This window comes from Vanessa cardui, chromosome 23, assembly GCF_905220365.1.
Source record: "Vanessa cardui chromosome 23, ilVanCard2.1, whole genome shotgun sequence".
NCBI lineage: Eukaryota > Metazoa > Arthropoda > Insecta > Lepidoptera > Nymphalidae > Vanessa > Vanessa cardui.
The window spans coordinates 3622634-3648147 of NC_061145.1; the positions used below are offsets into that span (position 1 = coordinate 3622634).

General features: G+C 33.2%; 1 protein-coding gene and 1 long non-coding RNA gene across 2 annotated transcripts; both read left to right on the forward strand.

The window, feature by feature from the left end:
- The first annotated feature begins 712 nt into the window (after positions 1–712).
- Positions 713–14879, forward strand: LOC124539812. The gene is made up of 14 exons (XM_047117170.1): positions 713–835; positions 1409–1561; positions 2424–2512; positions 3457–3538; positions 5992–6073; positions 6844–7045; positions 7939–8065; positions 9894–10056; positions 10987–11083; positions 11838–11904; positions 12416–12462; positions 12594–12723; positions 13231–14178; positions 14694–14879. Exons 1-14 carry the CDS (start codon positions 818–820, stop codon positions 14826–14828), a joined length of 2340 nt encoding a protein of 779 aa, XP_046973126.1. The 5' UTR covers positions 713–817; the 3' UTR covers positions 14829–14879.
- An 8307-nt stretch (positions 14880–23186) lies between these two features.
- On the forward strand, positions 23187–24980 carry LOC124539806. Its single transcript, XR_006967099.1, has 2 exons — positions 23187–23496; positions 24806–24980. It is a non-coding gene; the product is annotated as an uncharacterized LOC124539806 (long non-coding RNA).
- Positions 24981–25514: the final 534 nt, after the last annotated feature.

Below are 25514 nucleotides of genomic sequence, written 5' to 3' on the forward strand. Positions count from 1 at the left end.
TATTTTATATATGTTATTAGCTATACATTCCAATTTTTTAATTCTTTTTTCGTCACTGTAACAAAAGTCCGCGGTTTGTTTGATAATGACGCTCTGGGTACTCCACTAAATATAAGTTTAAAATAATTTTTTTTAAAATTAATAAAAAAAGCTAAATAAACAATATTCGACGGAAACTTGTGAAAAATGCCATTATGAACGTCGACCATTTTGATATTGGAAGATTTGGAAGTAAAATTGAAATGAAAATAAGTACTGAAGTCTAATAGTGTTATTAAAGCTATTAGTTTCGGGATATTTATCATGTTTTTTATTTTTTATTTTTTTCACGAGATTGTGAACAAGACATTCGTAGACAATGTCGAAATATCGAGCTCCGCCGAACAAAAATAAAAAACATGGTAAATATCCCGAAATTAATAACTTTAATAATATAAATAACCATGTTAATTTAAAATCACATCTAATAGTATTATAAATGTAGATATAATAATTATAAGCTCTTATTAGTGCACAATAGATGAGTTATTACAAAATTGCATGAAGTACGTAAATTTAAGATTTGTTTTTAATTTTTTCTACTTCCATTGAATTATATAATTAATTATTATATTATAATTAATTAGGCTTTATATGTATTGTAATAAAACAGTCATTCGATAAACAATTCACTAATTTAAATCAATCCAACTTACATTATACATTCTTTTACAGATTGATAATTAATATTTAAGATAACTTTGTAATCAAAAAAGTTTTACTTACTATGCTTCCTAAAAAAATTACAAATGAACGAACGAAGGAGAATGATTGATGAATGATGACGTTCAATTGGGTAAGTCGTTTTATTATAATACTAGCGAACGACCCCGAATTTGCTCGGGTACAAATTATTAATAAAGAAAATGATATGATGTACCCATAATTTGCACCCTATAACACTCAGAAAAATGTAGTTTTTTTACCGTTGATAATATTATTATAATTGAAGGTACGGAGATTACTGCCTACATACAAACAAACGGAGCCGAAATCGACAGTGGTTAAAACACGTACATGTTAACCGATGATTGTGGGTTCAAACCCAGGCAAGCACCATCGAATTTTCATGTGCTTAATTTAGGTTTATAATTCAGTTTGTGCTCGGCGGTGAAGGAAAACATCATGAGGAAACCTGTATGTGTCTAATTTCAACGAAATTCTACATGTGAATCCACCACCGCATTGGAACAGAGTGGTGTTCTATGCTCCATACCTTCTCCCCAAAGGTAGAGGAGGCCTTAGCCTTGTGGGAAATTTACATTACAACGTTATATAAAAACAAACAAATTATAAAAAAAATGTATAAATTAAATAAAAGGTACACCAAATTTTAAATTCTCGTATTGATCGCTTAAATAATTTCCAGATTAATATATTTATATTCACACACATACTAACTTCGGAGTGTTCAGAAGTTATTGACAAGCACAGTCATAAGGGCTTGCACATATCAGACTACTGTCCCAGAATAGGATCTTGTCAGGAAGGAACTCACGTTATGTGCCTTCATTATAACCCAGTAAGTTATATTAATATTTTTAATATGTAACAATTATATCATATTATCATAGTCTTTATAAGATAAGGGTTTGGTTGTCATGTGTTAGGCAAAAGGAGGCCTATGTTCTCTCCTTGGAGATCAAATTTCATCAAATTCGGTTCATAGACCGGGAGATGATAATGACAAAATATTTGGTCATTTGGTCAGGCTAATTTTTGCACAGTTAATCATCGTCGAGTGATTTATTAATTATTTAAATTATTTGAATTAATATATCCTGCGTAAAAGTCAACAGGTATTAATTCCACGCTTTTTTATCATCTACAAAATTTTGTATCGAGTAATACGCCTTTTTTACTAATGTATTTTTTATAAACGATTTGAATTTACGAAAAAAGTAAAAATGTCTGCGCAATTTTATTATAGTATCTTTACTCTGAAAGCCTGTAAAATCACTATGCCATGATAACAGAGTAAACGGAAAATAAATAGAAAAGGTACATCTAACAATTTTTATATGAGATTATGATATGATATGATGATATATGAGGTAGGAGGACTGGCAAAAAGCCCACATGATATTAAGTGGTCACAAACCTTGGAACTATGTTGGTTTTTCCCCTATGCCTGTATTTACATAAGCTCGCTCACCCTTTAAACAGGAACAAAATTATTCCGTGTACTGATTGGTAGTCCAAGATGTGTTTGCACGGAAGCGATAACGCCAAGTTAGATTAGGTCTGTATTGAAATATGAATCAGAACTTCGTGCAAAAGTTACCAGACCTCAGAAGTTTCTATTGTATCATTCTTGTTATAGAATTAATACAATAGGAATAGTTTTAAGAGTGATGTAATCAATTCGCAATATGTATACACAGCTAAAAAAGATGGGACCCACATGTAGCGGTGTAACGGATGTCTCGGTGACTCCAGATTTCGCTCAAATGATACTCGATATCATTAACAGGTGATTTAAATTTATCTCTTTACTATTTCAATTTTATTTGTAGGAGATTGTCTATTAACATACGTTTGGATATACGCGAGATTTTTTTTTTATGGTATAGGTTAGCGGACGGGCATATGGGCCACCTGATGGTAAGTGGTCACCATCACCCATAGACAATGACGCTGTAAGAAATATTAACTATGCTTTACATCGTCAATGTGCCACCAACCTTGGGAACTAAGATGTTATGTCCCTTGTGCCTGTAGTTACACTGGCTCACTCATCCTTAAAACCGGAACACAACAATACTGAGTACTATTATTTGGCGGAAGAATAACTGATGAGTGGGTGGTACGTACCCAGACGGGTTAGCATAAAGCCCTAACACCAAGTTTTTATAATTAATCTCGTGCTCAGCGGTGAAGTGAAACATCATGATGAAACCTGCATGTGTCTAATAGCATAAAAATTGTGCCACATGTGTATTCTACCAACTCGCACTGGAACACCGTGGTGGAACATGTTCCAAACCTTCTCCTCAAAGGGAGAGGAGGCCTTAGCCCAGCAGTGAGAAATTTACAAGTTGTTGTCGTAGAATTATTGATACTTCCTGTGAGATAATATCTACCATCCAATGAATTAACAATTGTATTCCAATTTCTGTGAAATTAATGATATTCCAAAGATATGATCTAAAGGCACTTGGCAGTGCTTTGATAAATCACAATGTAAACCTAAATCTTAACTATCTATTGAAAGATGCCTAAATCAGAGAGACACAGCTTCACAATTCATTGTTATTGTAGGGATTGTCTCCTTAAGAAATAAAAAAACTAGTAGTAATTAATACCTTTACCAATTCTAGCTTCTTGTATTACGCATATAATAACACCTTATTTTTTTTTAATATGATTCAGACGCTACAGAGATTTAACTTTATTGCATGTTTATATTTTTCACAGAATACGTAGTAAGGTAGCCGCAGGTACTGCTAAAGGTAGAGACGGTATCACTTTACCTAAAGGCTACGGTATAATTAGATTGGTAAGTTATTTCTTATTTACATCAAAATAATTACACTTTATTCAGGTATGGAATTTAAATGTTCTTAAAAAGTATTATGGACTAGTTGTCAACTGAATTAAAGAGGTGACTTTTAGGTATTAGGCATACAATTTTTTTTTATTAATTTCAGTACAATGGGATCCGTGTAACAGACCGACAGAGTTCCTTTCGAATTTCTAATATAAGTAAAGATTAAAATAGATATAGATTCGGTGTATTACCGATAAAACAAGCAATAGTCGTTTTAAAATCTTGCATAAAGTAAATAAAAGGTAAAGTAACAGCCTGTACATTTACCACTGCTGAGATAAGGCCTCCTCTTCTATTAAGGAAAGGGTAACATATTACATCACTCTGTTCCAATGCGGGTTGGTGGAATACACATGTGGCAGAATTTCGATAAAATTAGACTCATGCAGGTTTCCTCACGATGTTTTCCTTCACCGCCGAGCATGAGATGAATTAAAACTCAAATTAAGCACATATATATAGTGATGCTTGTCTGGGCTTGAACCCGCAATCATCGGTTAAGATACACGCGTTCTAACCACTGGGCCATCTCAGCTCAAAAAAATGTAAATTAATAAATGTGGTTTGAGTTCAGATCCTCGGGGCTGAGAAATTATATGCTCGTAATTCAAGTTAAAAGAGGCTATCAAGGGAATATCCCTTGACAAGCTCTTTTGAAAGATTGGTAACTACAAACTTAATGCATTTGAAATGTCTTAATTGTAATTAAAAGACAATTGAAATGGAAATGGAAATTAAATTCCATTAATTAAATTTCCATTGTAAGTTATTCCAACAGACGTTATTCAGCAGATTATTTTTATTTGAATTACATATTAATGATTACAATTTAAGTAAAAGTTATTTATTAGTGGTCTCGTATAAAATGAAAAATCAAAATGAAAATATACTATTCGAGTAGGCTTTGATAAGCAGTTTTCAACCGCCATTTTACAAAATATATTAAATGAAGCTACCGCTGATTTCCAATTCTACCGAGAAGAAGCGACATGAAACTCAGTAGTAGCTAGAATCTCATATAATTATACATGTATAGTATATAATATATCTAGTCTGGAAGTCCACGAGAATTATTTAAAGTTGTCAATTATTTATATAAGAGTCTAGAGTTATTCCAGTTCTCTTAAATAATTCTTCCTCTTATCGCTTTGCGTTTCACGATGAGACATATAGTTAATACCGTTTCGTTATGTGTGATATTCGTTGCATCGTTGCGAGCGAATCTAAATTCCTACTGCGTTATTTCCATGAAGGTTATTAAAAACCGGATCAATCTGGTTAGATCCGGCTTTCATATATTTGATGCGTTCCAAAAGGTTATGGTACTATACAATAATAATAATTCACAAGAGCGTTTATTGTAATAATATCTTCCGAGGGGGATCAGGTGTAAATACTCTGGAATAGGTAAGCTATTCTATTGCTATTCCAAATTTTATCGAAATCCGTAATGTAGTTTTACATGAAAATTAACAAAGGTTCTCCTGTCCGTTATGACAAAATTTCACGTTTCTAATATTATTAGTAGGATTGGTATCATGACAAATGATATTACTCTGTAATAGCACTCGATCAGTAAGAAAATTTTAGGATTGGTTGTAAAAATCGTTTGATTAAAGAATACCTCAAATTCTTTGGCCAGAATCTTAATCTCTCTTAGTTCAGCATTTCGAATTCGTTAAGAAAATAAATTCTTCAGTTTCTTTGAAATTAGTTCTGTGGGGAAATTTAGGGTCAATCAAATGTAAACATTCGATGAGGAATTTCGTTTATTAAACATTTTGGTAGTAAGAAAAAATGACTTTTAGAATCTTACTTATTGGGTATATTCCAATTTTGTATAGGAGTCACATTGAGACTCTTAAGATTGGCTGATAGATTGACAAAGTTCTAGTGTCTATTTCACCGTAGAGTTTGAAGGGCATTATTTAAAGGATATTAAACGATGGACTCTTTGCTTGCTATGTAATAACAATACACTGACCAGCTTCATTGCTTAAAAATATGCAATCTTAGTTAGTTTAACTTAGTTTTTAAATAGTACGTTGTTAAATCCTAATATTGCATGTTAGTATCGTAAGTTACTTGAGACTTTATAACTTTGAATTTGTAATATTATAACCCTAATAAAGATATTATCTTCATATTATGCCATTATGATAGCCACCTCGCAAATGTTCATGATATACTTAATTTTGTAGGATAATATGGTTTGGTATATTTGAAAGGAAACCGAACGTGTGTGCTTAGTAATGCTTGGTTTCTAAGGTAGTTTTTCAATTTCATTTTTTTAATGTATTTGCTACTTTAGTATGGCAAACAACAAAAAATCGTCTTCTTCAATATTATGACGACATCATTGCTAGAGGAACATAAAAATTTTAAAACTATTTTTTTTTTAGAATTGGGACGAAGAATTAGCGACTTTTGCTCAAATTTGGGCGAACCAATGTACTATGAAGGGTGATTTATGCCGAGATACAAGTATGTAAGAAATTCAAAATACGTTAACAGTAAAACGGACAGTATTTTTCAGAAGCTTTAATATTGAATCATAGATCCTAATGATGATTAATAATTAGCACCAAGTAGCAATACTCAGGATTGTTTTGTTTCTAACAGTGATTAAGCCAGTGTACTTATTAGCAAAACGGACATAAAATCTTTATTTCTATGAATGTATACACATCGGCTATGCAAGGAATGTATGTTACCATGACTTAAAGAGATTTAGAGAGTTACGGTGTTAATTCTTAATATATATTAGTCCTGTTTGGGACATATTCTACCGCGTAAGAGAAGTTCCTTATCCATAGGGCATCCAATCCGATAGGGCAGTGATTAGATTCTCCCTGCGGGCAGTCGTGCCGGCGATGCTACGCAGGGAATCGGCGTGGGAGGCCGTAGTCTCCTTCTGTGAGTTCTCACATAACCCGACATCTCCCCCAGAAGTCGGGTATCTATGAAGATTTTCCCTGTGCTAAAAAAAAGAAAGGACAGTGATTAGATATGAATGGAAAGAAAACAGTTGCAGTACCAATGGCTTAACAGAGTTTCTAATGGGAGGTTCAATAATTTTTCTGTCAACACACTCTTGACAGATATACCAAATAACTTTTTGATGGTCCTACCTTAGCTTGGAACCTATCCTTTGAAATCTAATACGGGTTGGATACATAATCTATTATAACGAGGCCGTGGACACAAATATTTTTGAATTATTTGTATTTTACTTTTCTTTTTTTTTCAATTAGAAAAATATTCCAAAGTCGGCCAAACTTTAGGAATGAGCCGATTCACAATTGACAGTTGGCAGCCGTTACATTCGTCGAATTATTTGAATTCGTCGTCTCTCACTCACGACAAAGTTAAATATGCTATAACGGCAGTTTTGAAGGCCTGGTATAGTATGCGGGCGGACATTACACCTCAAGACATAATACAGAATAGTGATCGGTAAGTATTCACATATTCCTTTCTTTAAAGACATGCTTGATAATTTTATCTAGAGTTATAGTTCAAGGCGTGAATACTTCTAGGAATTAAGGCATTTTACTTATGTACTTGCTTTGTCTTTTGACTAGTTGTTCTTCGCGACTTCTCTCGCGTTTTAGGGGTTGTTTGTCTATGTCTATGTCATATGTCCTTCCTTGGAGTTTAAATTTGCTTCATAACAATTTTCATCAAATTCGGTTCATTTGGCAGTGAAAGAGCGACAGTCAGAGTTACTGTCACATTTATAATATTAGTATACATTGTACACCACACAGAAAATAAATTAAAGCAACAAAGTAAAGTAAAGTAACAGCCTGTAAATTTCCCACTGCTGGGATAAGGCCTCCTCTTCCATTAAGGAGAGGGTTTGGATCATGTTCCACCACGCTGTTCTAATGCGGGTTGGTGGAAGCGAATGGCAGAATTTCGATGAAATTGACATATACAGGTTTCTTCACGATATTTTTCATCACCGCCAAGCTCGAGATAAATTAAGCGCATGCAATTTCAATGGTGCTAGTCTGGGTTTGAATCCGCAATCATCGTTTAAGATGTAGGCGCTCTAACCTCTGGGCATTCTCGGCTCAGTTAGCCGTTTTAATCATTTTTTATTGAAATTGGTCCAGAGAGATTTACTGACTTTACAGTCAGAACTTATTACTTACGTTTTAAATCAGATGAGACATTGATTAAGTGATAGTATATGTGTTTCGAAAAGGTAGTAACGACGCAATCTTTGTTAAAACAAATACACTAATCTTAGCTAAATTATTATTAACGTTTATCTATGTGAAAATATTTTAAATTATAATTTGTGTGTTTCATTGTATATTTGATAAAATGTTGTATTACAGATCACCGAAGAAGCTGGCCAATCAGTTCATTTACTTGATATATGGAAACATCACTCATATAGGCTGTGGCTTATCCGCTTATAGGGAGTACGCCTATCATGATAATAATGCAGCATTGAACTATAACGTAAATATTATTCACATTATTATTATGTTGAGTAAAGAGGAGAGTTACCTCAATATTCAGGCTTTCTTACTTTCACTTTCTTTTTTGAATTGCTCTCTTGGTTTTCAATTGAAGAAGACAAGCCAAGGGATAGGTTTTTTTTTATGGTATAGGTTGGCGGACGAGCATATGGACCACCTGATGGTAAGTGGTCACCATCACCCATACACAATAACTCTGTAAGAAATATTAACTATTCCTTACATCGTCAATGTGCCACCAACCTTGGGAACTAAGATGTTACGTCCCTTGTGCCTGTAGTTACACTGGCTCACTCACCCTTCAAACCGGAACACAACAATACTGAGTACTGTTATTTGGCGGTAGAATGACTGATGAATGGGTGGTACCTACCCAGACGGGCTTGCACAAAGCCCTGCCACCAAGTGAAGGTGATGTTATTTACAGGGTACAAGGATAATACTTCGTTACATTAGCTTTTATACACCGCGCACGATGCACACTTTGCCGTAGCCCACACGAGATAAACACGTGGCCTCATACGTCAACGTTTCAATTTATGTATTATTCTTAAATACGCGACATCATCATCGTCAATTACATACTATAAGACAAAGTCGCTTACCGCTGTCTATCCCTTATGTATGCTTAGATCTTTCAAATTACACAACGGATTTTGATGCGGCGTTTTTTTATAGATAGATAGATTCAAGAGAATGTTTTGTAGGTATAATACATGCATAATATAGGAGAGAAACACTGATTATTTTTGAGGTTACTACAATGATCAAAATAACAGTATAGTACACATTATAAATATTTTCAAAAAAGTCAGTGAGGCATTCTGAAGATAGTATATTTTGTATGATATATTTTATTGTTGTATTTAAGAAATTTCCTCACGCTTTCCGAGTGACTTAGTGGATCATGTAACAGGAAGCAGTGATGAGCTATTTAGTTTCACTAATGAGTGATGCTATAATTAGCCGTCAGATTATACCAACTCATTATCTGAGAGAATAATATTAAAGGTCACTCAAGGTGAGGTGATATATTGAGGCATATTCAGTGAGGCTCGTTCATTGCCTTTAATTCTATTGGTCGCAATTTAATTATACGTATATTTTTTTATATATGTGTTTGTTTGTCTGTGTGCGTATGTGTGTATGTGAGACAGCTTATAGAGTTTTAGTTAATAGTGTTGATGATCTGAACATTGATGAAAAGATTTCAGTTATAACACTAAAGTCAAGTTAGTTTTCGTATAGAATATATGAGATAATATATATATAAATATGAGATAACATCACATACATTACTCTGATCCCAATGTAAGTAGCTAAAGCACTTGTGTTATGGAAAATCAGAAGCAACGATGTTATCACAAACACCCAGACCCAAGACAACGTAGAAAACTAATGATAATCTACAATGACTCGGCCGGGAATCGAACCCGGGACGTCGGAGTGGCGTGACCCATGAAAACCGGTTTACACACAACTCGACCACGGAAGTCGTCGAATAAAACTAAGGAACTATAAAGCAACAGATATAAACCTTAAAATAAAAATACCCTTGTTTTTGCTCTTGTGAATAAAATAGTAATATCACTTTTAAGTTTTTTTTTTGGGAATATTTTGTTAAGCAAAAATGTACCTCACATTTAAACACAATAAAGTATAAAATTAGTAATTCTTACAGTATCTTAATACAAAATCAATTATGTTCCAATAAGTAGTTAACATAAGAATAAATAGAATTTGTTTAAAAGTTTGACTAAACTAAGAGTATATGAAATAAGTTTTGACGTACTTTACCAAACTTACAGTCGATTCAAATAGTTTGCAACTATTCAGCGCGTCTCCAGTCCGGATACCAAGTTTATATCACCGATCCACCGACGAAACCAGGGTATACCAAGAAATGTGGCTGTCCTCTAGGCTTTGATGAAGATGACGACTGTCTTTGCTATGAAAGTGGAAGAACTCTGCGTGAGTATAAGTAAAACGCCACGCCAAAAAGAAAGTCTATCAAGTGTTCCTTAACACTGTTTTGCTATGTGAAGTATTTTCTTCACTTCTGGAATAATTAAGAAAAGTAAATATTATATGCAATTGAATATTTAAAAATGAAAAAAGTTTTAAGTTGTTAGATATGAATTTAGAATAATTTTACATAGTACGACACAACTTAGATGTAGCATCGGTAAAATTCGTAAAACCGATCACATCCGAATTAAGTACGCTATCCCAAATTGTCAATATTTATTTCTTATGTTAATATGATCTCTACACAAACGTATTAACTTGTAATATCATATGACCTAATATTTTCGTCAATTTTACACGTCGATTTGGGTTGAACTGACGTGAGAACCTATAGCGACGAATGGCGTCTAATAGTGTGATAGGGAATCTGTTCTCAATAGTCAATTTCTGTAAAAATAATTAATCAGCAGTAATCGGTTTTATTGAATTTGCCGTTACATCTAAGTTGTGTCATGTAAATTTCTTGTTGGTAGGGCGTTGTGCAAGCCCGCCTGGGTAGGTATCACCCAATCATCAGATATTCTACCGCTAAACAATAGTACGCAGTATTGTTGTGTTTCAGTTTAAAGGGTCAGTGAGTCAGTGTAACTACAGGCACAAGGGACATAGCATCTTAGTTCCTAATGTTGGTGGCGCATTGACGATGTAAGGAATAGTTAATATTTCTTACAGCGTCATTGTCTATGGGTGATGGTGACCACTTACCACCACGTGGCCCATATGCTCGTCCGCCAACCGATTCCTATATTTAAGATATTAAAGGACAAAGTATTAGAAACTCATTTCAACTGTCTTTTCAACTGATTTTTGATGATTCCTTAAGCAGCTTTTCTACTACCGAAGGAAGTCTCATTATTTATTTCTATTGAACAGCCTACAAATGCAAGGACAGCAGTCGATGCAAGCCATCTGTAGTGGTTTTACCAATATTCACGGTAGATGACGCCCCAAAAGCGTATCAAGATCTTGGGTATGTTTTCAGCGGACTTGATAAATGGACTTGATAAATGATAGTCAACATATGTCTCATTTCGTTTCCATAAATGATTGCAAGTAAGAGCCGAGATGGCCCAGTGGTTAGAGCATGTATATCTTAACCGATTATTGGGGCGGTGAAGGAAAATATCGCGAGGAAACCTTATATGTTTAATTTCAACGATATTCTGCCACATATGAATACACCAATTCGCGTTGGTACTAAATACATATGTATAACCTTCTCTTCAAAGGGTGAGGATGCCTTAGCCGTGGGAAATTTACAAGATGTGCCTATTATTACAAGTAAATCTTGTTTCTTGGGCTATAGTACGATTGATGTATGTGTTTATAATTAATTTTAGTCAATGTGGTGATAGAGTATAAGATAAAATACCACATGTACCAATCATACTTGAAGCAACGTGTTGGATTAAGCTTGGAGTTATTGTAAGACGCTGTTTCCAATATTTAGAAATTTTCCTTTACATGAAAAAGAAAATGTCTATCTATTGAACCGCCTTTAGGAGGTCTATATTCTCCAGCAGTTGTTTTGCTTGTTTGTTTATTTTGAATGAAGGGTTTTTTTGCACAACCCCCAAAAAGGCACTTTCTGATTTAATGTCTGTTTCCTTTTCCAATATTGTATGATTGTTGATATAGTCGAGGCATTATATAAATAAACCTTTTCTTTTATATTAACGGTTCTTTATGGGGTATATTTATATAGCCTCTTATTTTCATCGTAGACATAACAACGTTACACTCCAGATGAATACGAATGAGGTGTTCGATCGTTACGACGCCTTGAAGAGGGTAAGTTTAGTCTTATTATGTAATAAAACTGTAACTGTGTCGTTTATATTAAATGTTTTTTTTTTATCCTAAGAGAGGAAGACGAGCAGTCTAACATACAAATTTGAGTAATTTTTTTTACTGCCTTTCTCTGATCTTATGACAGACGAATTTTTAATGAAATTAGATATGATTATTTCTTATTGCCTTAGCAAATTATAGAATTATTATGCCAAACATCACAATTACTTAGTGATAGGGCTCTTCTGCTTGGGGTACTCCCACGCTCATCAGGTATTCTACCGTCACACTTAGTCATACTGTCTCCAGTCTGCTGTGTCCAGGTTTGAAGTGTGAGCGAGCCAGGGAAACTGTAGTTACAAGGGACATAACATCTTAGCTCCCAAGGTTGCTAGCGTATTGTTTTGGTGTAAGGATTGTAAATGGTATGGTGGTAGGTGATGCAAGTGGCCCATTTGTCTAGAATGAGTAGACTTGGATAAATATTTAACATTTTCTTATTTGATTACAGAAAAGAACAAACAACAAAAATAGAATTACGTTTGATCAAAGAAAAAGGTATATTGATTAAAATCGACCATTTAGTTATTTATATTTTAGATAAATGTATTAAAATAATATAATATTATATATATATATATATATATATATATATATATATATATATATATATATATATATAATTACAGTGGCTCGCCTATACAAAGACATGCCGGTGATGTTCAAAGTCGATATTTTGATGGAGACAGTGAATGGAGAAAAAATTACCATCGTACTGAAATTCACTCACATCAATTGCCAAGAGTTGGGTCACATCGCGTAAGTGCAATTAGTAAACGAATTACTCTTGTTTAACTGTATAATATCCCAACGCTGGGCTTAAATCCTCATTTAAAAAAGGGTAAGAGTATAATTCTCAAAGCTGCTCCACTGGTAGTTGAACTAGTATTAATTGCATGTATGTAATCTTGAATTTCGGAAAATACAATAGTTCTACACATTTGTCATTATTTGACAGGCTAGTTTTTTTTTTAAATAAATATCGCACAACATTCCATATATTACTCTGATCTCAATGTAATCGGCTAAAGCATTTGTGTTATGGAAAATCAGAAATAACGATGGTACCACAAACACTCACCTCCAAGGCAACATAGAAAACTAATGAACTATTTGTATATTGACTCGGCCGGGAATCGACCCCGGGACCTCAGAGTGGCGTACCCATGAACCAGTGTACACATTACTCGAGCACGGAGGGCGTCAAGCTTTATTAAAATATTTGTTCGCTTATATTACACAAAATGATTTTTGGTTTTATTTTAGAAGTCAAAACAGAGCGTATTTTCAAAATCACCAACTTTCGAATTAACTATACGAAAAACTAATCCGATAACACATCAAAAACTTATAAATAAAAAAGATGTAACACCAAGAAAAGATTTCACTAAAGTGCAGAATTTAGTATCTAAATATTTAGACATGAAAAGAGATAGCAATAAATTTGTTGAAACAGAATCTGGTAGATACGTATCTCATGACCCTGTAACTTTCAATTCATATAACAATGCTTACGCATTTAAAAATCAAAATGTAATTCGAAATATCAATGCTGAGCAAAGATATATTAAAAGTGATTTTAATTTAACCAGCAATTTAAATTCGTATGATGTTACAAAATCAGTAAATATGGATACTGATCGTAAATTAATGACACTCTTAGATTCATTGGAACACGAAATCAAAATGATTGAATTAAATTCAAATGAAAGAGAAATGTTTGATGAAAAAATTCGTAGAATATACGATACCCTGATTGGTAAATCGGACTTTAAAAATAAATATAAATTTAATGCACCGTGGAACAATCAATCAAAAATCAAAGGAATAAGTAACGATGATATAAAAGAAGATGTTATGCTAAGAGATGATTATTTCGATACAATAACACCTGAAGATTATAATTATCGAGGTTTAAAGGATAATCTAAGTTTTGACGGTAGTACAAATAAAACCTTGATCAGAGACAATTGGAGTAAAGATGGAACTAAATATCCAGTCTTGAATGCAAACCTTGATGATATCGAAGACAGAGGATTGCATAAGGTTTATAACAATAGAAAGAAATCCCAACGAAATTTAGGAATTGACTATTACTCAAAAAATAAAGAAGAAAAGATAATCGAATCAGATAGACGAAGATACTACGATAACAAAATCGCAGCTTTGCGTAGAAAAATTGATTTGATGAAAAGGAACGTTTATCAACATAGAGTATGTAACATTTTTATTCATACAAATGATAGAGTTGATTGTCAATAAGAATTAGACCCCGAACTACTGATGTAGTTTGGAGATCGTTAGTTTTATCTTACAGTTTAATCGAGTTTTAATGTTTGGACCTACATGCTAGACCAGATCATAACCAGCTTATAAAATATTATTATATTATTTACTTGGTGGTAGGACTCGATTTAAAATCCTTGGTGCAAGCACTTCTAGTTAAGTACTACACAACCTTTAGAAATTGTAACGTCAAACAGTAGTACTAAGTATTGTTGTGTCCCGGTTTGAAGGGTGAGTGAGCCAGTGTAACCATTGGCACGGTGATATAATATATTAGTTTTTATGATTGGTGGCGCATTCGTGATGTACGGATTGGTTAATATTGCTAAAGTACCATTATTTATGGGCTCTTGTGACCATTTTCTGTGTCTTGAGAAAGTCCTAGGTCAAAATCGATCTAGAGGTCATTCGTACTGGACATTCTGTATTATTTTTAATTTTAGATTCGCCAAGAACGTAAACTCAGACCAGTCCGTCCAACGAAACCTGCCGAAGAGCAAAAACCATACATAAAATCCAAAGAACTAATGAATACTTTGTACATGCCGGATAGGGCGAGATATTTACACGGATTTTAATATAAGCAATGTATATCCTTTGATTGAATATTTAAATATAATTTTATTGTATACCATATAAAAGAAATATAGATGTTTAAATAATCCTATTTTTAAATATATTTTGAGTTTATTTGTCTATCCAATTCATTATGACCCTATGCATCTACATTGTTAGGAGTACTATAAATATGAAAATTTAGATGAATGTATGTTTGTTATTCAATCACAACAAAACGACTGGACAGGACTGAATGAAATTTAACACTGAGTACATATATACATATATAGAACACATATAGAATTCCCGAAAATGCCACTCATACCCGGTCCAAGGTACGGGAGGTTAGTAGGTAATAAAAATTATGAATATTTATTAATAAGCGGCCATGAAGGAAAACGTCGAGAGAAGAAACCTGTATGTGTCTAATTTCATAGAATTTCTGCCACATGTGTACTCCACCAATCCGCATTGGAACAGCGTGGTGGAATATGTTCCAAACCTTCTCCTCAAAGGGAGATGAGGCCTCAGTCCAGCAATGGGAAATATACAGGTTAAGATGTACGCGTTCTAACCACTGGGCTATCTCAGCTCTTCACCTTGTAAATATAATTAAATTGTCCTTCAGCCAAGAATAGCGCTGAACAGGAAAGTCTGCAATAGAAATGAAGCTTTTACTTAGATTTATTGAATAAAATTAAAGTAATTTAATTCGAAGTTACGTTAGATTAAGATCTGGGAATTATTTGTATCTACTCCATTCTATTCTCTCATATTGTTTAAAATTTCGGTACAATAAGTCATAACTTATAAAACGTAAATTTATAAAATTGTTGTTGTAATTAGACAGAGTTGTGTAAAATGGTCTCAATAGCCTTTTTAAGCTATTAACATAATTGGTATTTACAAATAAACTTATAGGTATTTTGTCTAAAACTGTGAGTTTCTTGAAATTAATGTATAAACAATTCGATATCTTAATATATTAATTTAACTAAAACTCCAACTTTCATAAATTATAAGTTAACTTGCATAAATTAGCGTTTCATTTATTGGTGCTTTATTTTAAGAGAAAAAAGATTTGTTGTTAACGTTGTGGTATTTGGTACTGAGCACATTAAATTTTATGAGTTAATATTCAATAGAAAACTTGTTTAATTCGATGAAGTGTATATGTAGTATATTGAGAAAAAATCGAGCAAGAGTGAGTAACGTCTAGAGTACTTTGTACTCGTATTTATAGGGATTCATACTATTGCATAAGAAAATAAGAAGAGAAAAGGTATGCAGCGTTCAATTAGAATCTTTACTAGGATAGAAGAAACGTCAGGCTTATAAAATGTTAAGTTAGTAGTCGTAAGTACTTAGTTAATTAAATATATTAATACCATGTACTACACAAATTTTTGAATATTTGAAATAGTTTGTTAATTGAAGTCAATAGAAAAAGTTACATCAAAAAGAATGTATTGAAGTATGTTTTGAATTACTCTTAAAAAAATGTGCCCAAAATGTCCCATGAAATGGCGTTTGAAAAAAAAAAATACTCAAACAATATCATTTTTTGAGGTCTTTTCAAGTCCGGTTAGCACCGCTACTTTACTTTATCAAATTTATTAAAATTGTGCCGTTATGTGCTCGACATGTGCTGTCATATGCAGATGTAAATAAATAAAAAAAATCAGGGCACATACTGGGCACATTTCGGCTCATTTTTTTTTATAGAAATTCAGAAAATTGCGATGTCATCATATTGGACATCAAAAAAAGCTGTCAAAAAATCAATAACTTATCTTACACAGAATGAAAGTTAAGTTAAGTTCTTGCTAAGCACTTGAATAGATAAATTGAATATTTCAGAATATTCCCTAACATTTGTAACGCTTACATATATGTTTATAATTTGCATTAAACATAAATCATTTATTTTTATTATTATACACTGTGATCGAGCCACTGTGTACCCTGTTTCAACTGTTCGTTTAGTTCCGTCAGAGAAAATTGACTGCGAAATGGACAGACGGATAATAAAGTGTAGTGTTGTCTTAAATTTTCGCGATTATTACACATTTAAATAAAACTAGTTATACCGGATTTGAATCGCGTATATTCCGGTTGCACGCAGAACGTTACTCAAGATACCAATTGAGAAATCGTTGGCGGTAGTTGTAAATAATATTCTTTGTTCCTCAAATAGACAAATGCCACCTTAGTCTGCCCGTGACCACGAACGCTGTAAAGTGCTCGAAACGTCGGGATGCCAAAAATAATTAATATACGCGATTCAAATCCGGTATAACTAGTTTTATTTAAATGGATAATAAAGTGATTCTATAAACGTTTATTATATTCTTTATCAGACGTACGAAATACTAAATATAGCATAAAAACTCATTCCTTATTTAGTAGTCATTCACCGGAAACAAACAATTAACCCATTTTACTGATAAGCTGATTAAGATGACAAACAGTAGAGATAGCATTAACTGTTAATGGTTTCCAGTTTTATCTTACAATTATTTATAATTAATTGATTATTAATAGTTATTTATATATTTGAAGAGTCGAGATGGCCCAGTGGTTAGAACGTGTGTATCTTAATCGATGATTGCGGGTTCAAACCCAGGCAAGCACCGCTGATTGATGTGCTTAATTTGTCTTTATAATTCATCTCGTGCTCAGCGGTGAAGGAAAACATCTTGACTAAACCTGCATGTGACAAATTTCATAGAAATTCTGCCACATCTGTATTCAACCAACCCGCATTGGAACAGCGTGGTGGAATATGTTCCAAACCTTCTCCTCAAAGGGAGAGGAGGCCTTTAGCCCAGCAGTGGAAATTTACAGGCTGTTGTTGTTGTTGTAAAAGTTATTTTTGAATAATGTTGCCGTTTCTTTCTTTTTATAAATATAGCGAGCCGCGCCGGCTTCGCACAGGTAATTTATATGCAGCGGTGTATTATGACCAAATTACATAAAATCATTAAAATTGTAGTCTGTGTGTTACTCTGATGTATATCCTATATTAATGTAAAATTTCATCCAAATTCTTCTAGTATTTTTTTCGTGAAATCGTAACAGTCATACACACACAAACCATCCATCTTCATAAACTTTGCATTTGTAATATTAGTAGGATTTTTCAACACTGCAATTTAGAGTTGAGAGCCATAGATGGCGGTGACAATTTTCTTTGAGAAATCTAAATCGCGCAGGCTAGTTTAAAAAATATATACATATTTACGCTTATAAGTCTGTAAAATAACCAGAATTAACAATACAATTTAGCGGAGAGGGGAATATACTGCTTATGTCTATTTACTTATCTGGTATCCCCAAATATTTGAGGCTCTAAAATTGGTCCTTCGAGCCGGATTCTTAAACATGGATAGAAGAATAAGAATCTCGAGTTTACAGAAAAAGCTGTTTTAAACAGTCTTTTAAACTATTTTCATTTTATTTCCGACTTTATTCATTTTTCATAAAAAACACACATATCCAACATTATCATTATATTATACATTCATATAACATACAAAAGTAGGTTAACTAGTAGAAAATAACAAATGAAAAATATGAGATAAGGAATTAGATTAAGTTCATATTGACGTGCAAAGAACGAAAATAGACATTTTGACCAAATTAAGCTACTACTTATAATACATATAAATAAATAAATATGAGACAATGTCACATACATTACTCTGATCCCAATTTAAGTAGCTGAAGCACTTGTGTTATATGTGACATAGTTTTTATCATGAATAGGTTCATCGTAAGCAGTTCATGATGTGTTTAGAAGATGACTTTACTTGGTGGTAGGGCTTTGTGCAAGCCCGTCTCGGTAGGTACCACCCACTCATCAGTTATTCTACCGCCCAATAACAGTATTGTTGTGTTCCGGTTTGAAGGGTGAGTGAGCCAGTGTAACTACAGGCACAAAGGATATAATATCTTAGTTCCCAAGGTTGGTGGCACATTGAAGATGTAAGGAATAGTTAATATTTCTTACAGCATTATTGTCTATGGGTAATGGTGACCACTTACCATAAGTGGCCCATATGCTCGTCCACCAACTTATACCATAAAAAAAGACTGTACAGGAAATTGGAAGTAGGGTTTGTGCAGGCGTCTGTGTATTGCATTTCTTAATCTAATAATATTAGCAGCAATCATTCATATTTTTATGTATGTTAGTGGTAGGCAAGTTCGTCTGTTTGGGGTACCACTCATCAGGTATTCTCCTGTCAAACAGCTCATATATCTGTGTTACGGTTTGAAAGGTGAGTGAGCTAAGGTCGGGGGGACATTGATGTGATGTATGGAAAATACATTACTTAGAGAGCTAATGATATTTAGATATGCGTGACGACCGCATACCTTCAGGTGGACCTTTTGCCCAATTACTTAGGTATACGAGTATCATTTAAAGAATCAAATATCATTGGCGGTAAAATTTTGTCCTGAATGTTGACTAAGCCCTTGATTGCTATCACAGCTTCATTGATTAAATAAATATGAGACAACATCACATACATCACTCTGATACCAATGTAAGTAGCTAAAGTACTTGTGTTATGGAATATCAGAAATAACGACGGTACCACAAACACCCAGACCCAAGACAACATAGAAAACTAATGATAATCTACATTGACTCAGCCGGTAATCAAACCCAGGAGTGGCGTACCAATGAAAATTGGTGTACATACCACTCGACCACGGAGGTCGTCAGGTGGCTACTTCATTGAATATCTAAAAAATAGGCTTAGATGTGAATTGAATTATAGTAAGATTGTATGATGCATTTATTGTATAAGATTAGAAAATAAAATCTGATGATTGAGTTCATACTGATATAATTTCCGAGCTCAGTGGTAACTAAAAACATTTAATGATTTGGCCACAGTAGAATAGCGTGGTGGAATCAGCTGAGCATCATTTCAGTCAGAATTTTTTTATTCTTCTAGAACTCTATTCTTAATTTTACTTACATTCACATTTACATTGTGATGTGATGTTATCATAGTAACCCTTCAGACTTCATGACGTCATTTAAGTTTCTACAATATTCTGCAACAATGAACGAGTCATTGATTACTCAGATAGTTTCTAGATTAAGACACTCAGTAAACAATAACACTTCAAATCTATTACGTTTTATAATTTCGTTTTAAGAAATAAATGAGTCGCTGACAATTATTAAACATAATTGAAATTATGCAAAACCTGTTTATTATTTTCAGTCGAGATGACTTTGTTATAATCATTTAAATCGCGGGGAAATCCTCTAGCTTGGAGACCTATACTCCAGCCACATTCGATCTGGAATTTTAGTAAACAAACCTTGAGTCGTCATAATTAGGGTTGATACACTCTTAATAAAAAATAATTATTATTAGAATTACAACTATATTCATTATAACACAATTTCCTGTTTAAACACAAAAATTTTAATTTATTACAGTATCCAAAAATTTTATTTAGCCGGTCAATACATAATTGATATGAAAATTAGCTTAAAATAAAAGTTTAAAAATCTTTAATTACCATTATAATATTACTACAAAACTAACAACCCTATATTTTAATACTGACGTAAAGAAATCGCAGGTTTGTAACATTTGGAGTGTTTTTTAAGCAATTGGCAGATTTAGGAAGGTATATAATAGCGATACAGGCTCTTCGTAATTGGTGGTGTATATTTTTGGTCATATTATAATGGTAGTATAACCACAACAGGTTAAGAATGTTAACATTGCACACAACGTTTCATTACACACTGATTAAAAAAAGACATTTGTTTTGGTTAGCATAAATATAGCACTATAATCACTGTTCAACCACATATATTTAGAATTTCTTCTAATATATATATCACATAAAATTTAAGAAATTTTATTGCGGTTACATTTTAATTAATTTAAAAAAATATATTTTTAACGCAAATAAAGTTAAACGAAACGTAACTACGTAATTTTGTTGCATTATAGGCTTCTCCATAATGTTTGATTTGTTGTTAGCTTTGCTTACAGTTCGCGAGTGATATCATTTTAAAATTGGAGGTAGTATTTTTGAGATCTACATTATTCCAGATGATCATAAGTATTATAATTATAACCAAGAATGCGCTTAGTCCTTTGTCTTAAATATTTTATTATTAATCATCAATTTTAATTTTTATTTACATCAAAAATAATTGTTGTACATATTTCTAAAAATGTTTTGAGCATCTGCCTGACGGTGGTTGCCAAGCAACGCTTTGTAATTAAACATTCCACATCGAATTTGGCTGGAGTATACATAGGTGGGCCAACCGTCGACCGTCACCGTGCGTGAAAAATAACTAAGTGAAACTAAGCACCCCCCCCCCCCCAAACCTTTGGTTTTTTTAGTAGCCCACATACCCTGGGTACAGGAAACTTGAGTCCGTCTTTTCAGCGTAAAAAAGCACTTGAATCTAAATCGATTATTTTGGGTTCGTACTCTGTAAAACATGACACATGCAGTAAAACAACCGCGTGATATAATTTAGGTTAATTTACTAATAGAGAAAACAGCATTTTTATCTTGATTATACAAGAATCGTTACTGAAAATAGTTATGACGTATAATATAATTTATCAAAGGAAACATTTCTTTACAAATAATACAGTTATTCATAAAAATGCTTTGCTAATTAAATTAATTAATCAGTATAAGGTATTGTAGTTTTGTACAACTGTAAAATTTTTGAGAGCAATTATCGTTCTTATTATATCCTCACGTAAGTGAAGTGACATTGTCCAAAATAGGAAAAAGATCAGCAGAAACAACAGCTTGACATACTCCGTAACTACCAATAGCACCCGTGTTTGCGCGCTCTTATGAACAATAACAATTATTTACTATTTTTTTATTATATAGGTGGCAAACGAGCATTAGGCTCACCTGATGGAAAGTGACAGATAGAGCTAAATGTAATTATCATCACATTAATTCTAAATTATCACACTATCGAAATACAATCGTGATCTTTGTCGTTTATCCCTATCCCTATTCTACTAATACAACAATTGGAATTTAATCTTGGATTATCATGATCATTATAAATTAGTAGAATAAGAGCATGGCAAAAAATGCAGCCAAAGTTACACAGTTTTGAACCTCCCAAAAGGGAGGTGTAAGCCCAGTGAGATGTTTATAGACATGATGGATAATGACAAGTCTTGGAAAATAGACGACCTCCATGGTCGATTGGTGTGTACACCGGTTTTCATGGGTACGCCACTCTGAGGTCCCGGGTTCGATTCCCGGCCGAGTCGATTTAGATTACCATTAGTTTTCTATGTTGTCTTGGGCCTGGGTGTTTGTGGTACCGTCCTTACATTGGGATCAGAGCAATGTATGTGATGTTGTCTCATATTAAATAAAAATTAAAATTAAATCTGACACTGTTAACCCTTATCTTTATTATCTTTAATAACACTCTTGTCATGCAATCCCTCACAATTTGTTTGAATATGCAAATTTAACATCTAAAATTCCATCATAATTACTTCATTAGATTTTTATTATTAAATACAATTGCCATTGTTGTTGTATATATACTACAACTATACGTAAACTGCAAGAGCGTCACGAATTTTGGAATCTTTGATATTGGATCCCTTGTGCTTGTTACATAAATATATATTATGAATGTTAGTTCGCTTCTTGGGTTTTGTGCAATCTGGTGTAGGTAGATGTTTGTATGTCTGTTTGTTTCGGCTAATCTCTTGAACGGCTGGACCGATTTTGACGGAACGTTCACTGGCAGATAACTGATGTAAATGCGGGTTCAAACCCAGGAGTGCACCATTGATTGTTCATATGCTTAATTTGTGTTTTATAATTCATCTCGTGCTCGGCGGCGTGCCCAATTAAAATATATTCCACTGCCACGCATCTATACTTAATATTGATTTGTTCAGGATTGAATGACGAGTGTGCCAATGTAACTACAGGCACATTTGACATAACATCTTACGATGTAAGGTGTGGTCAATTTTTCTTACTAATGGCTTCGGGCAGCGAAGGCCATTAGATGTCCTATTTAACAGACCACCTACCTTTGTTAACAAAAATGTTGAGAGCTATAACTGACAAGTAACTCATTTCCACTATAGATGGTTTTGTACAAATCTTACCCAAAATCAGTAAAAACGGTTACTTAATCTTGAGACTTAAGATTAATTTATAAGAGATCTACAATGACATTATTTCTGTGTATTAGACGGCGTACATTATACCGGGTCCTTATCTGTCTCGCGCACAACCCTCAAGACCGTATTATCGCACTATAAATAAATTCTAATGAATAATAATCTATTGATGAGTTTCATTTCATTGTAACCAGGGATGTCCCTATTTAGTTCTTAGCTAAATAATCAAAAATAGGTCATATTTCCATAGCAATAGAGGTGAAAATGAACACGGTTATGTTAAGCCTTTAAATCTTTTTCAGCGTATACACGACACAGCGTTTACTTTTATCACATTTGAATGAGTTCTGACCAAGTTATCATAGAGATTTTTGAAGGAAATTTTTACTGTCTTTTGAAGATGAATTTTTCAAGGATTTTTTTCTTTGTTTTCGTTGTAATTGTGATGGTGTTGTGCTTTGTATCAGCATCACCAAGTCCGAGATGGAAGGGTTTCAAGAAAATTGTAAGTTAATAAATACTTTTATTAAAGAGATTTACTTGATATCTCATTTAGATGTAATTGTTTGTATTATTTTTTATTATGTAATACTAGCTACCCGGCCCGGTGTTAACTCTTGAATCACTTTTTTTCAAGATGAAAACAATATTAAAAATTATTTTAAAGCCAAACAGACGGTGAAAAGCGAATTTGTTGTATACTACATAATAATATTAGTCCGCTTTGAACTAGCAGTAAATTAAATATTATTGTTTCATGAAATAATGTAGACATAACTTCATGTAGCATCGGTAAATTCAAAAAAACCGATAATGCCGATTTACACGACCAATAGAAACAGCTCCCTATCGCGCCGTTCGACGCTATTCGTCGCTATAGATTCTCGCGTCAATTCAACCCGAGAAATCAAGTGCATGTAAATTGACGAATACATTAGATCATATGATATTATAAGTTATTACGTTTGTGTAATTCACATAACAAAAATAAATATTGATAATTTGGGACAGCGTACTTAATTCGGATGTGATCGGTTTTACGAATTTTGCCGGTGATAGATCTAAGTTGTGTCGTACTATACAATATTTATATTATTTGTAATAAACGGGCACACGAGCTCTCCCACCACGCTATTCATAAGTTGATTGGTTGATACACATATTAGATTTTAATCCGATACAGTAAATTTGTTCACTAAGACGTTTTATAGATTACATTTAAATTCACTTGGCGGTAGGGCTTTGTGCAAGCCCGCCTGGGTATGTACCACCCATTCATCAGTTATTCTACCGCCAAATAACAGTACTCAGTATTTTTGTGTTCCCGTTTGAAGGGTGAGTGAGTCAGTGTAACTACAGGCACAAGAGACATAACATCTTAGCTCCCAAGGTTAGTGGCACATCGACGATGTAAGGAATAGTTAATATTTCTTACAGCGTCATTGTCTATGGGTGATAGTGACCACTCCATCAGGTGGCCCATATGCTCGTCCGCCAATCTATAACGTGAAATGTGAAGTTTTATGGTTGATTGTTATGTGTGAAAAAAGTCTATATTCCTTGGAGTTCAATTTCGCTTCACACCAAATTTCATCAAATTCGGTTCAATGGTTTGTTCGTGATAGATCGACAGGCAAACATACAGACAGAATTACTTTCACATTTGTAATATAAGTATATATTAACAAAGCTCTATCCATCTCATCATATTAATCTCAATCATATATTTACAGTTACTTTATATGATATTGAGTGCAATAAAGTTTTTATCTATCTATCTATCTCTATCTTTAAATTATGGTTATTATTTACAGGAGAAAATGGGCCGTAACATCAGAAATGGTATCATAAAGGCCGGCCCAGCTGTTGCAGTGGTGGGCCAAGCCAGTAGCATATATCCGGGGAAATAATTTGTTCATTGGTTATTATTTTGAAAATTATATAATTATACAATGTTTTGTGACAAAATAAATATTTTAATATAAACGATTTTGTTTCTTTATTATTTTCGTTTTTATTTTAATTATTATATTAATTTTACTGGAGTGGAGATTTAACATGGATGAGATTTTCATATGGCATATTAATTTGGCAATCCGATCTATTTATAATCTTGGAGCTAGAGACTCTCTTCGGGATGTTTTTAACAAAGTAGGAATATTCACTGTTGCGTCACAGCATATACACTAAGAGTAAGGATAAGCTTATAGCGCCACGTTTCCGCATAGTAGATAAATCCTTCTTGGGGCAAGGTATCTGTTTCTATAATAAAATTCCGCAGAGATTTTTACCTTTGCCATTACGTGAATTCAAATCGATTGTAAAAAATTCATTGGTAAAAACATCCCAAAAAATGTTTTTTAAAGATTTTATTGTATGACTTTCTCAGCGTAATTCATATGTATACTGATGTCAAATACAGCTTTTTAGTATTAAGTACCTCGGAGCAAAACTGCGAACAGACAGACAAACAGGATAAAACAATAAGGGTTCTGTCTTGACTACGGAACCGTAAAAACATAA

What these genes read in the sequence shown, in the direction of transcription:
- LOC124539812 (XM_047117170.1), top strand. An exon ending in TGTGCCTTCATTATAACCCA is followed by an intron (nt 1,562 to 2,423) that starts GTAAGTTATATT and finishes ATGTATACACAG; the next exon opens with CTAAAAAAGATGGGACCCAC. An exon ending in ATAATACAGAATAGTGATCG is followed by an intron (nt 7,046 to 7,938) that starts GTAAGTATTCAC and finishes GTTGTATTACAG; the next exon opens with ATCACCGAAGAAGCTGGCCA.